Below are 14,620 nucleotides of genomic sequence, written 5' to 3' on the forward strand. Positions count from 1 at the left end.
TTCACTACCTAGTGCATACCGATTAAACACTAAGGGAAAAACACTTTCAAAAATTCCTTTTTGCCTTTTTTAAAGCTTTCTATAGGAAAGAAGCCCCGCAAAGCACAATGCACATGCGCACGGCGTTTCAATGCCGAAGAAAGGCTGGAAAAGAGAAGAGAGGCGGGGCCTCCCCCGCCGGCCTTTCCTAACAGCTCCGCCCCTGAACGCCAGACTGCGCCTGACGTCAAGTGAAACTTTACTTCCGCTTCCGGCAACTCACGTTTCTCTTTCCCTGTCCGGCTGGAAAGATGGCGTCCCGCAAGGAAGGCACCGGCTCCTCCGCCACCTCTTCCAGCTCTACCACCGGCGCTGCAGGAAAAAGCAAAGGCAAAGGAGGATCCGGAGATTCAGCCGTGAAGCAAGTGCAGATAGATGGCTTGGTGAGTGGGGTTCCTTTTCTCCCAGCCCACGTGGGGAGCTCAGTTTCCAGCCCGGTCTTGCCAGGCGTGCTTTCCGGCAGTCTCCCCTCTGGGCTTGCTGAAGCTGGGCCAAGGTTTTCCCGTAAAACCTTCTTTCTTTATCTTCATTTTATGTTCGGAAGACGCGGCTACCTTCTCTGCCGTCTCATCAGGGAATTGAGGACTCAGAAAGTGGACCTGGGCTCGGGTGTGTGTGTGTGACAGATTCTTGGGGGCTTGTTTTGAGATGCTTGGGACAGGGTTTTTGGAGAATAACTATTGTGGGAGGCAAGTAGGTGACGGGGGTGTAGAGAAGGATATAGAGCTTTTGGAAGGGGAGAGTAAACTTTGTTTCCCTGTTGGGATCTGACATCTATAACTTTCCAAGTGGAGATTAGTTTGTAGCCACTTAAGAGCCTGTGGTTCAGCGGTTACGTGAAACCGCGTTATTGGAATAAATACCTTATGTTGACTTCTTTCCCTCTCTGTGAATATTGGAGTGCCTTGGGATTTGGGTTTAGGCGTCCTTCCACCTGGTCTCTGCTTGACAAAGCAGATGAAAGCGCAACTCTGCTGTCAGACGGCTTGGCTTGAAATCCAGCGCTAAAATGAGCTGAATGACGTCGGGCATATTGTTAATCTCTTTGTGCTTGGTATGTTAAATGGTAAGAGGTGTTAACATGTACTTTTAGCTGCTGTTGTTACATTTGCAAAAGTTATAGTAGTAGACTTTCTTTAAGGCCGTCTTTTCAAGACTTTAAATATTATTTGTATTCTGATAACTCGTAGGTTTATGTTTCTTGTCAAACGTCGTTCTTGAATGCCACTCTTATGCATCTTGCCTGTCACTGTTAGGATATCTCATAGGAACTTCAAACTTAATGTGTCCAAAATAAAATTTTTGACCCTTGCCCTGCTTCTCTCCCATGCATCGATCTTACCTCACTCTTTCCTATCTTAGTAAATAGAACTGCTATCTACCTGTTTGAAAAGTCAAAACCTGAGCATTAATGTATGCTTGTTCTTATTTTACCCTTGGCGTCCAGTCTCTGAGCAAATTCTGTTGGTTCTACGTCCAAAATACATCAGATTTCCTTTGCTTTTCTTCTAGATTCCACCGACCACATTCACTTAAAATAAAATGTAGAATTCTTACTCAGTCTTCAAGGCCCTGCTACTATTGTCTCTTTCTTCAGACTCACCTCATACTTTATTCTAGGCCTCAGTCACAGCTTTCAGTGTTTTATTTTCTCAGCCTGAAATACTGTCTGAAATATATCTTCCTACTCCGTGGCTTTTTTTGAGCCTTTAAGGTATTGGCTTAAGTGTCAGCATCTCAAGAGAGGCCTTGCCTAACTACCGTGTAAAACATAGCTTCATTCCCGTTACTTTCCCTTACATCACCTTTATTTCCTTCATAGCATTTACCACTACTTGCAGTTATCTGGTTTGTTTTCTTGTTTTTCTCTCCCAGTAGAATGCAAGCTACTGAGGGCAGACAGGTATTATGACTTTTCATCTGTTACGTTCCAAAACTGAATCAGTTAATTGAAATAGGATAAATTGATGAATGAAGTATTTTAGTTTCTTTTTGTAGTACTTCCATTTCATGTTCTGATACCTTTTTCTGTAGATTATTTTCATAGCATCTTGAATTGTTCTCTTAGCCTGCTTCAGTCCATCCTTCATCCTTTTGTTAAAACATGCACTTTAATGTGAAAGTTCAGACATGGTTAACTTCCCTCTTGAAATGTTTTTAGTGCCTTTGCAATGAATTCAAGGCTGACCAAGATGTCCTTAGCATTTGTGTTCAGGTTAACTTGCCACTGTTGCCATGCTTCGTAGGAATGGCTCATTCCAGCCACACAGGACTAATTTGCTTAGTCTGATGTTTAATCACATTTGTTTCTGGCACCTTGGTGATAGCCAGGGCCAGATTTCCTTTTCTTCTTGAGCCTTTCTTTTCGAACCTTTAGTTTTATTTCACCAGTCTTTAATATTACCTTTCTCTTAACACATGGTGATTGTCAGACTTTTCCATATTAAAATGTCCAACCCTGTCTCTTTTTACTTAGCACTTGGCGTTCATTCTTGGGCTTCCCTGATAGGTCAGTTGATAAAGAATCCACCTACAATTCAGGAGACCCTGGTTCAATTCCTGGGTTGAGAAGATCTGCTGGAGAACAGATAGGCTACCCACTCCAGTATTTTTGGGCTTCCGTTGTGGCTTAGCAGGTAAAGAATCTTCCTGCAATGTAGAAGACCTGGGTTCGATCCCTGGGTTGGGGAGATTGCCTGGAGAAGGGAAAGTATGCCCACTCCAGTATTCTGGCTTGGAGAATTCCATAGTCCATCAGTTTGCAAAGAGTTGGACACGACTGAATGACTTTCATTTGTGTTTGTTCTTAGTCCCCACTTCTTTCCTTTGATGTCAATGGTTAAACAATTCATCTGTATTTGTGGTCTTCCATTCTTTCTTCAACTCAGTGCTACTAGAATCTGCCATCACCAGTTTCTTGATTTAGTTTTTAAAAAGATGATTGATAACATTAGCAAAGAACTGTAAAACAACAGGATATACATGTAAAATAATGTCTTTAATACATAATTTAAGTAATCACAGAATAAATATCCATTTACCTGCCTTTTAACTTGAGAAATAGAATTTTTAGTCTCTTTGAAGTCCTTTTCATTTCATCCTTTTCTCCCATCCCTTTTTTGTGCCTGTAATCACTCTTGTGAGCTTTGTTTCAGGAATTTCTTGGTTTTCTTTATAGCTGTACCACACAGAGTATTCCCAAATGATTTGTTTACTTTGGCGTGTCTATATTAATAAAAAATATGAAGTGTTAGTTAAATCATAGTGCATGTTCACCTGTGTCTTGAATCATATATATATGTATCTCACACCATGATCTTGAGATTATTCTGTTCTAGAGTGAGGAGCTCTAATTCATTCATTATCATTACTACTTAGCATTTCATTGCATGAGTAGAACATAATTTTCCTCTTCTACATGTTAATGGACAGTGAGATGACTTGCTTTCCTTGTGTGAAATGGTATCTCTTAATGAGGTTAACTGTCCATTCCAGTAGACTTGACAGCCAGTTTTTTATTGTATGTTGTGCAGTCGGTACTCAGTATATCCTTATAGAATGGATGAGTGAATTGTCATTGTAGTCAGGTGATCTCTTAATTCCTAGGTAAGATCAAGCTAATTCTTCCTATTGGACTTTCCACCTAAAAACCCTCTTTGATCCCCTTAAACCAGTCTGAATCTTAACCTTTCTTACGTATATTACACTTTTTATGCTCCAGGTCTGGTCCAAGGACCAGCAAGACAAGCAGAGTTGGCCTTGCCTGGTAGCTTGTTAGAAAGACAGAAACACAGTATCTCAGAATTTCTCTTGATCTGTTGTTTCAGGTGATTTATAACATTTTAATGTTTGAGCAGTGCTGCTCTGGGCCACATCAATCTCTTCTTTTCCCTGAACTTTTTATTTTTATGGTGACAACTTGTGTTACTCATCTTGGCATGTGATCATATGCTGTTAATGAATGGTTTACGTATATTAAGGAGAGTCAGGAAGAGTACTAGTTCAGCTCAGTCGTGTCCGACTCTTTGCGACCCCGTGGACTACATGGAGCACATCAGGATTCCCTGTCCATCACCAACTCCCAGAGTCCACCCAAATCCATGTCCATTGAGTTGGTGATGCCATCCAACCATCTTAACCTCTGTTGTCCCCTTCTCCTCCTGCCTTCAGTCTTTCCCAGCATCAGGGTCTTTTCCTGTGAGTCAGTTCTTCACATCAGGTGGCCAAAGTATTGGAGATTCAGCTTCAGCATCAGTCCTTGTAACGAATATTCAGAACTGATTTCCTTTATGTACTGGTTCGATCTCCTTGTAGTCAAAGGGACTCTCCAACACTGTTGTTCAAAAGCATCAATTCTTCAGTGCTCAGCTTTCTTTATAATTCAATGCTTGCATCCATACATGACTACTGGAAAAACCATAGCTTTGACTAGACTAACCTTTGTTTTCAAAGTAACGTCTCTGCTTGTTAATATGCTGTCTAGGTTGGTCATAGCTTTTCTTCCAAGCGTCTTTTAATTTCATGGCTGCAATCACCATTTTGGAGCCCCCCCAAAATAAAGTCTGTCATTGTTTCCACTTTCCCCATCTATTTGCCATGAAGTGATTGGACCAGATGCCAAGATTTTAGTTTTCTGAATGTTGAATTTTAAGCCAACTTTTTCACTCTCCTCTTTCACGTTCATCAAGAGGCACTTTAGTTCGTCTTCACTTTCTTTCTTTCTTTTTTGTTTTTTTTTTATTGACGTGAATCCGCCACGGGTGTACATGAGTTCCTAATCCTGAACCCCCCTCCCACCACCCTCCCCATATCATCTCTCTGAGTCATCCCAGTGCACTAGCCCCAAGCATCCTGTATCCTATATTGAACCTAGACTGGCAATTCATTTCTTACATGATAGTATACATGTTTCAATGCCATTCTCCCAAATCATCCCACCCTCTCCCTCTCCCACAGAATCCAAAAGTCTGTTCTATACATTTGTATCTCTCCATATGGGTGGTGTCATCTGCATACTGAGGTTATTGATATTTCTCCCGGCGGTCCTGATTCCAGCTTGTACTTCATCCCGCCCAGCATTTTGTGTGATGTACTCTGCATCTAAGTTAGATAAGCAGGGTACCAATATGCAGCCTTGACGTACTCCTTTCCCAATTTGGAACCAGTCTGTTCTTCCATGTTGTTCCATGTTGCTTCTTAACCTGCATACAGCTTTCTCAAGAGGCAGGTTAGGTGGTCTGGTATTCCCATCTCTTTAAGAATTTCCCGCAGTTTGTTGTGATCCACACAGTCAAAGGCTTTGGCATAGTCAATAAAGCAGAAATAAATGTTTTTCTGGAACTCTCTTGCTTTTTAGATGATCCAGTGGATGTTGGCAATTACATCTCTGGTTCCTCTGCCTTTTGTAAATCCAGCTTGAACATCTGAAAGTTCTTGGTTCATGTACTGTTGAAGCTTGGCTTGGAGAATTTTGAGCATTACTTTGCTTGTGTATGAGATGAGTACAGTTGTGTGGTTGTTTGAACTTTCTTTGGTATTGCTTTTCTTTGGGATTGGAATGAAAACTGACCTTTTCCAGTCCTGTAGCCACTGCTGAGTTTTCCAAATTTGCTGGCATATTGAGTGCAGCACTTTCACAGCATCATCTTTTACGATTTGAAATAGCTCAACTGGAATTCCATCACCTCCACTAGCTTTGTTCATAGTGATGCTTCCTAAGGCCCACTTGGCTTCGCATTCCAGGATGTCTGGCTCTAGGTGAGTGATCACACCATCGTGTTTACCTGGGTTGTGAAGATCTTTTTTGTACAGTTCTTCTGTGTATTCTTGCCTCTTCCTCTTAATATCTTCTGTTTCTGTTAGGTCCATACCATTTCTGTCCTTTATTGTTCTCATCTTTGCATGAAATGTTCCCTTGGTATCTCTAATTTTCTTGAAGAGATCTCTAGTTTTTCTCATTCTGTTTCTTTTCACTGACCACTGAAGAAGGCTTTCTTACCTCTCTTTGCTATTCTTTGGAACTCTGCATTCAAATGGGTATGTCTTTCCTTTGCCTTTAGCTTCTCTTTTCTCAGCTATTTGTAAGGCCTCATGAGACAACCATTTTGCCTTTTTGCATTCCTTTTCCGTGGGGGTGGTCTTGATCCCTGCCTCCTGTACAGTGTTACGAACCTCCATCCATAGTTCTTCATGCACTCTATCAGATCTAATCCCTTGAATCTATTTGTCATTCCCACTGTATAATAGTAAGGGATTTTATGTAGGTCCTATCTGAATGGTCTAGCGGTTTTCCCTACTTTCTTCAATTTAAGTCTGAATTTGGCAATAAGGAGTTCATGATCTGAGCCACAGTCAGCTCCTGGTCTTGTTTTTGCTGACTGTATAGAGCTTCTCCCTCTGGCTGCAAAGAATATAATCAATCTTGTTTTTGGTATCTACCATCTGGTGATGTCCATGTGTAGAGTCTTCTCTTGTGTTGTTGGAAGAGAGTGTTTGCTATGACCAGTGCATTCTCTTTGCAAAACTCAGTTAACCTTTGCCCTGCTTCATTCTGTACTCCAAGGCCAAATTTGCCCATTACTCCAGGTGTTTCTTGACTTCCTACTTTTGCATTCCAGTCCCCTATAATGAAAAGGACATCTTTTTTGGGTGTTAGTTCTAAAAGGTCTTGTAGGTCTTCATAGAACCGTTCAACTTCAGCTTCTTCAGTATTACTGGTCAGGGCATAGACTTGGATCACAGTGATATTGAATGGTTTGCCTTGGAAATGAACAGAGAGCATTCTGTTGTTTTTGAGATTGCATCCAAGTACTACGTTTTGAACTCTTCTTTTGACTGTGATGGCTACTCCATTTCTTCTAAGGGATTCTTGCCCACAGTAGTAGATATAATGGTCATCTAAGTTAAATTCACCCATTCCAGTCCATTTTAGTTCACTGATTCCTAAAATGTCAACATTCACTCTTGTCATCTGTTTGACCACTTCCAATTTGCCTTGATTCGTGGACCTAACATTCCAGGTTCCTGTGCAATATTGCTCTTTACGGCATCGGACCTTGCTTCTATCACCAGTCACATCCACAACTGGGTGTTGATTTTGCTTTGGCTCCGTCTCTTCTCTCTTTCTGGAGTTATTTCTCCACTGATCTCCAGCAGCATATTGGGCACCTACCGTCTTGGGGAGTTCCTCTTTCAGTACTAACAGGTATCCCTAAGTGAAGTTACCTGCCTCATGTAGGCAAACCTAAGTCCATCTGAATTTTTCATCTCAGGTTGCCTTTTAAGACTTGGATGACCTGCAGACATCCTGGCCGTAGTTTCTTGCCCTTGAGGTCAGAGAGCTTGTGAAATCCATTGCCTTTTTAAAAGGTTGCTTCTCTGTCTTGGCTGTTGTCAGCAGTGCTGCAGTGGATTTTTTTTTTTTTTTTTTTGAGTATAGTTGCTTTACACCGCTGTGTCAGTTTCTCCTATATTGCATAGAATCAGCCATATGCATACATACACGTGTCCCCTCTTTTTTAGATTTCTTTTCCATTTAGGTCATCATGGAGCCCTAGTAGAGTTCCCTGTGCTATTCAGTGGATTCTCATTGGCTGTCTCTTTTATATATACTTGTGTATATATGGGCTTCTCAGGTGGTGCTAGTGGTTAAGAATCCCACCTTGATCTCTGGGTTGGGAAGATCCCCTGGAATAGGAAATGGCATGCCACTCCAGTGTTCTTGGCTGGAAAATTCCTTGGTGCAGAGCAGCCTGGTGGGCTGTAGCCTGTGGGATTGTAAAGAGTTGGACATAACTGAGGAACTAAACACAAAGCACAAGTGTATATACGTCAGTCCTGATCTCCCAATTCATCCCACCCCTTCTTCTCGTTTGTTATTAATAAGTTTTTTCTCTACATCTGTATGTCTGTGTCTGCTTTCCAACTAAGATCATCTATACTACTTTTCTAGGTCCCACATATATGTGTTAATATACAATATTTGTTTTTTTCCTCTCTGACTCTGCTCGTATGACAGTCTCTAGGTTCATCTGCTTCTTGGCAAGTGACCCAGTTTCGTTTCTTTTTGTCACTGAGTGACATTCCACTGCGTGTGTGTGCCGCATCTTCTTTATCCGTTCCTCTGTTGATGGAGGCTTAGGTTGCTTCTGTGTCCTGACTGTTGTACATAGTGCTGCAATAGACAGGGGGGTGCTTGTATTTTTTTTTTCAAATATTTTTTTAAAAATTAGTTTTAATTGTAGGTTAATTGCTTTAAGTGTTGTATTGGTTCTTGCCATACAACACTGTGAATCAGCCAGAAGTATACATACGTCCTCTCCCTCTTGAACCTCTCTCCCAGCACCTACCAGCCCCCAGCCATCTGACCCCATAGGTTGTCACAGAGCATCAGGTTGAACTTCCTGTGTTGCACAGCAATTTTTTCCAATAGCTATTTGTTTTACATATTGTAATATGAAGGATTCTGTATAACAGACTTTAGGTTCATCCACCTCAGTTCAGCTGAGTCACATCCATTCCTTTTTATGGCTAAGTAATATTTCATTGTATATATCTACCATAGCATCTTTATCCATCCGTCAGCGGACAGCTATGTTGCATTTGTCCTGGTTGTTGGAAATAGTGCTGCAGTGAGTGTCGGGGTTTATGTGTCTTCTTCTTAAATGTCTGTTTTGAATTATGGTTTTCTCTGGGTATAATATGCCCAGTAGTGCGATTGCTGGGTTATGTGATAGTTCTGTTTTTAGTTCTCCATAGTGGCTGTATCAGTTTACATTGCCACCAACAGTGTAAGAAGGTTCACTTTTCTCCACACCCTTGATGGCATTTATTGTTCATAGAGTTTTTGATTGTGGCCATTCTGATTGGAGTGAGGTGATACCTCATTATATTTTTGATTTGCATTTCACCAGTGATTAGTGATATTGAACACCTTTTCATGTGTTTGTTGCCATCTGTGTGTCTTTGGTGAAATCTCTCTTCAGATCTTCTAAACATTTGATTGGGTTATTTGTTTTCTTTTGTATTGAGCTGCATGAGCTGTTTGTGTATTTTGGAGATTAATCCTTTGTTTGCAATGTTTTTTTCCCATTTTGAGGGGTTTCTTTTTGTCTTGTTTATGGTTTCCTTTGCCTTTTTTTTTTTTTTTTTCCCTCTGTGCAGTTCCTTTGCTTTTAAGTGCAAAAACTTTTAAGTTTAATTAGGTCCCATTTGTGTATTTTTTTTTTTATTTTCATAACTAGGAGGTGGGTCAAAAAAAGGTCTTACTGTGATTTATGTCAAACAGTGTTCTGCCTATTTTATCCTTAAAGAATTTTATAGTGTCTGGCTTTACATTTAGATCTTTAATCTATTATAAGTTTATTTTTGTGTATGGTATTCAGAGTGTTCTAATTTCATTCTTTTACATGTAGCTGTCCAGTTTTCCAACCACCACTTATTGAGATTGTCTTTTCTTCATCTTCTATTCTTACCTCCTTTGTTATAGATTAAGTGACCATAGGTGTGTGGGTTTATGGCTGAGCTTTCTAGCCTGCTCCACTGATCTTTCTCTTTTTTTTGTGCCAGTACCACACTGTCATGATGACTGTAGCTTTGTAGTATAGGGAGCCTGATCCCTCCAGCTCCATTTCTTTCTCAGAATGATTTTGCTGTTTGGAGTCTTTTATGTTTCCATAAAAATTGTAAAATTTTTTTGTTCCAGTTCTGTGGAAAATACCATTGGTGGTTTGATAGGGATTGCATTGAATCTGTAGATTGCTTTGGGTAGTGTAATCATTTACAGAATATGGGTTCTTCCAGTCCAAGAAGATGGTATATCTTTGTCTGTGTCATCTTTGATTTCTTTCATAAGTATCTAAATAGTTTTCTGCATAGAGATCTTTTGACTCTTTAAATAGGTTTTTCCTAGGTATTTTGTTCTTTTTGTTGCAATGATAAATGGAATTGTTTCCTTAATTTCTGTTTCCAATCTTTTATTGTTAGTATAGGAGTGCAAGAGATTTCTGCTTATTAATTTTGTATCCTGCAACTTTACTGAATTCTTTCATTAGCTACAGTAGTTTTGTGGTAGCATTTTAGAATTTTCCGTGTATACTATCATGTCATCTACAAACAGTGACAGTTTTACTTCTTTTCCAGTTTGGATTCCTTTGATTTCCCTTTCTTCTTTGATTGCTGTGGTTAAGATTTCCAAAACTATGTTGAATAGTAGTGAATGTGGCACCCTTGTCTTGTTCCTGATCTTAGAGGAATGCTTTGTTTTTCACCATTGAGGATGATGTTTGCTCTGGGTTTGTAATATAATATATAGCCTTTATTTATGTTGAGGTAGGTTCTCTCTATGCCTATCTTGTGGAGAGTTTTTTTTTTTTTTTATCATTAAATGGGTGTTGAATTTTGTTGAAAGCTTTTTATGCATCAGCTGAAATGAACATATGGGTTTTGTTCTTCAGTTTGTTAATATGGTGAATCACATTGATTGATTTGTATATATTGAAGAATCCTCAGATCCCTGGGATAAATTCCACTTGATTATGGTATATGATCCTTTTAATGTGTTGTTGGATTCTGTTTTCTAGTGTTTTGTTGAGAATTTTCATATCTATGTTTATCAGTAATATTTGGCCTATAATTTTCTTTTTTTATGATATCTTTGTCTGGTTTTGGTATCAAGGTGATGGTGGCCTCCTAGAATGAGCTTGGGAATGTTCCTCCCCCTCTGCAGTTTTTTGGAAGAGTTTGAGAAGGATGGGTGTTAGCTCTTCTCTAAATATTTGATAGAATTTGCCTGTGAAGTCTTCTGGTCCTGGACATTTGTTTGTTGGAAGATTTTAATCACAGTTTTAGTTTTATTACTTGTGATTGATCTGCTCATATTTTATATTTCTTCTTGGTTCGGTCTTGGAAGGTTGTACCTTTCTAAGAATTTGTCCATATTTTCCAGGTTGTTCACATGTATTAGTCTCTTATGATCCTTTGTATTTCAGCCGTAACTTTTTCCTTTTCACTTCTAATTTTATTGATTTGAGTCCTCTCCCTTTTTTTCTTGATGAGTCTGACTAAAGGTTTATTAATTTTGGTCCTCTTCTCAGAGAACCAGCTTTTAGTTTCATTGATCTTCTTTGTTTCTATTTCATCTATCTGCTCTGATCTTTATGGTTTCTCTCATTCTCCTAACTTTAAGTTTTATTTGTTCTTTCTCTAGTTGCTTTAGGTGTCAGGTTAGATTGTTTATTTGACTCTTTTCTTGTTTCTTGAGGTAGAATTGTATTGCTATTATATAAACTTTCCTTTTGGAACTGCTTTAGCTGCATCCCATAGGTTTTGGTTCGTTGTGTTTTTTTGGTCATTTGTTTCTAGGCTTTTTCACATTTCCTATTGGATTTCTTCAGTGATCTCTGGGGGTGTGTGTATGTGTGTGTATGTGTGTTAGTCGCTTAGTTGCATCTGACTCTTTGCGACCCCATGGACTATAGCTGGCCAGGCTCTTTTGTCCATGGGATTCTCCAGACAAGAATACTGGAGTGGATTTAGTAGCATATTGTTTAACCTCCATGTGTTTGTGTTTTTTATGGTTTTTTTTCCCCTGTAATTGGTTTCTAATCTCATAGCAGGGTGGTCAGAAAAAGGATGCCCGATATGATTTCAGTTTTCTTAAATTTAGTGAGGCTTGATTTGTGACCAAGATGGGATCTGTCCTGGAGAATGTTCCATGTGCCCTTGACAAGAAAGTTTGTTTTGCTGCTTTCAGATGGAATGTCCTCTAAACATCAATTAAGTGTATCTGGTCTAATGTGTCTTTTAAAGCTTGTGTTTCCTTATTATTTCTTCCTGAATAATCTATACATTGGTATCAGTTCAGTCACTCAGTCGTGTCCAACTCTTTGTGACCCCATGGACTGCAGCACGCCTGGCTTCCCGGTCCACCATTAACTCTGGGAGCTTACTCAAACTCATGTCCATTGAGTCGATGATGCCATCCAACCATCTCATCCTCTGTCATCCCCTTCTCCCGCCTTCAGTCTTTCCCAGCATCAGGGTCTTTTCTAGTGAGTCAGTTCTTCTCATCAGATGGCCAAACTGTTGAAGTTTCAGCTTCAGCATCAGTCCTTCCAGTGAATATTCAGACTGATTTCCTTTAGGATTGACTGGTTGGATCTCCTTGCAGTCCAAGGGACTCTCAAGAGTCTTTTCCAACACCACAGTTCAAAAACATCAATTCTTCGGCGCTCAGCTTTCTTTACTGTCCCAACCCTCACATCCATACATGACTACTGGAAAAACCATATAGCTTTGACTAGATAGACCTTTGTTGGCAAAGTAATGTCTCTGCTTTTTAATATGCTGTCTAGGTTGGTCATAGCTTTTCTTCCAAGGAGCAAGCATCTTTTAATTTCATGGCTGCAGTCACCATCTGCAGTGATTTTGGAGCCCTAAAAAATAAAGTCTGTCACTGTTTTCACTGTCTCCGCATCTATTTGCCATGAAGTGATGGGACCGGATGCCATGATCTTCGTTTTCTGAATGTTGAGCTTTAAGCCAACTTTTTCACTCTCCTCTTTCACTTTCATCAAGAGGCTCTTTAGTTCTTCACTTTCTGCCATAAGGGTGGTGTCATCTGCATCCTGAGGTTATTGATATTTCTCCCAGCAGTCTTGATTCCAGCTTGTGCTTCATCCAGCCCAGCGCTTCTCATGATGGACTCTGCATATAAGCTAAATAAGCAGGGTGACCATATACAGCCTTGATATACTTCTTTCCCAATTTGAAACCAGTCTGTTGTTCTATGTCCAGTTCTAACTGTTGCTTTTTTACTTGCATACACATTTCTCAGGGGACAGGTCAGGTGATCTGGTATTCCCATCTCTTTAAGAATTTCCCCCAGTTTGTTGTGATCCACATAGTTAAAGGCTTTGGCGTAGTCTGTAAAGCAGAAGTAGATGTTTTTCTGGGACTCTTGCTTTTTCGAAGGTCCAGCAGATGTTGGCAATTCGATCTCTGGTTCCTCTGCCTTTTCTAAATCTAGCTTGAATATCTGAAAGTTCACAGTCCACGTACTGTTGAAGCCTGGCTTGGAGGATTTTGAGCATTACTTTGCTAGTGTGTGAGATGAGTGCAGTTGTATCCTTTGGTTTAAGTGGAGTGTTAGAATCCCCCAGGGTTACGGTGTTACTGTTGATTTTCCCTTTTATGGCTCTTACTAGCATTTGTCTTTTGTATTGAGGTGCTCCTGTGTTGGATGCATCAATATTTATAGTTGTTTTATCTTTTTGGATTGATCTTTTGATCATCATATAGCGTCTTTCCTTGTCTCTTGTAATAGTCTTTGTTTTAAAGTCTGTTTTGTCTGACAGGAGTGTTGCTATTCCAGCGTTCTTTTGATTTACATTTGCATGAATTATCTTTTTCCATCCCCCTACTTCCAGTCTGTATGTGTCTCTAGGCCTGAAGTGGGTCTCTTGTAGACAGCGTGTATATGAGTCTTGTTTTTGTATCCATTCATCCAGTCTGTGCGTTTTGGTTGGAACATTTAACCCATTTACACTTAAGGTAGTTATCATTATGTATATTCCTGTTATTGGAGAAGGAAATGGCAACCCACTGCAGTTCTGTTCCCTGGAGAATTCCAGGAGCCTGGTGGACAGAGGAGCCTGGTGGGCTGCTGTCCAAAGGGTCACACAGAGTTGGACATGACTGAAGCGACTTAACATGCAGGCATGCATTGGAGAAGGAAATGGTAACCCACTCCAGTATTCTTGCCTGGAGAATCCCAGGGACAGAGGAGCCTGGTGGGCTGCCATCTATGGGGTCACACATAGTTGGACACGACTGAAGTGACTTAGCAGCAGCAGCATATTCCTATTATGATTTTATTAGTTGTTTTGGGCTTGTTTTTGTAGGTCTTTTTTTTTTTCCCTAGTGTTTCCCACCTAAAGAAGTTCCTTTAGCATTTGTTGTAGACTACTGATTTCTTATCTTTTGCTCTCTTGTCACCTTTGGCTTCAACCAACTCTGTTATGATTAGAAGTTCTGATCTTAATGTACAGGATTTCACAAGTTTATCCAGCTATTTTCAGCCTTGGCAACTCTCTTCTGGGCCTTTAGCCCCAGTGTTGGGAAGAAAAGCCTCTATAAAGCATTAGGCTTTGAAGACGGTGTTTGTCAGTTCTTATTTTTTGTGGTCAGATTCTCTTACCTTACCAAGCTGACTTTGGATAGTCTTTTAGATAAAACTTTCTGATTTTGGCACTTACATGAAAACTTGGTTGCATTTGCTTTTTTTCTGGGTAATTAGTTCATAATTTTGTTGTAAAATATCACATTGGAGATGGTAAAAGCATCTGCTTGCAATGCGGGAGACCCAGGTTCCATCCCTGGATTGGGAAGATCCCCTGGAGAAGGAAATGGCAACCCACTCCAGTACTCTTGCTTGGAAAATTCCATGGATGGAGGAACCTCGTAGGCTACAATCCACGGGGTCGCAAAGACTCAGACACGACTGAGCGACTTCACTTTCACTTATCATGTATACCTATTGATGGCCGATTCATGTTGATGGATGACAAAATCCATCACAATA

At 40.1% G+C, this 14,620-nt stretch overlaps 1 protein-coding gene across 1 annotated transcript in view; it reads left to right on the forward strand.

Moving 5' to 3' along the window:
- Window positions 1-290: 290 nt before the first annotated feature.
- Window positions 291-14,620, forward strand: part of EIF3H (eukaryotic translation initiation factor 3 subunit H) — a 99,934-nt gene continuing 85,604 nt past the window's right edge. The window contains exon 1 of the mRNA XM_068983799.1: window positions 291-422. Coding sequence (XP_068839900.1) covers window positions 291-422 — 132 coding nt within the window. The remainder of the gene's footprint in view (window positions 423-14,620) is intronic.

Source organism: Capricornis sumatraensis, chromosome 11 (assembly GCF_032405125.1).
Source record: "Capricornis sumatraensis isolate serow.1 chromosome 11, serow.2, whole genome shotgun sequence".
Taxonomy (NCBI): Eukaryota; Metazoa; Chordata; class Mammalia; order Artiodactyla; family Bovidae; genus Capricornis; species Capricornis sumatraensis.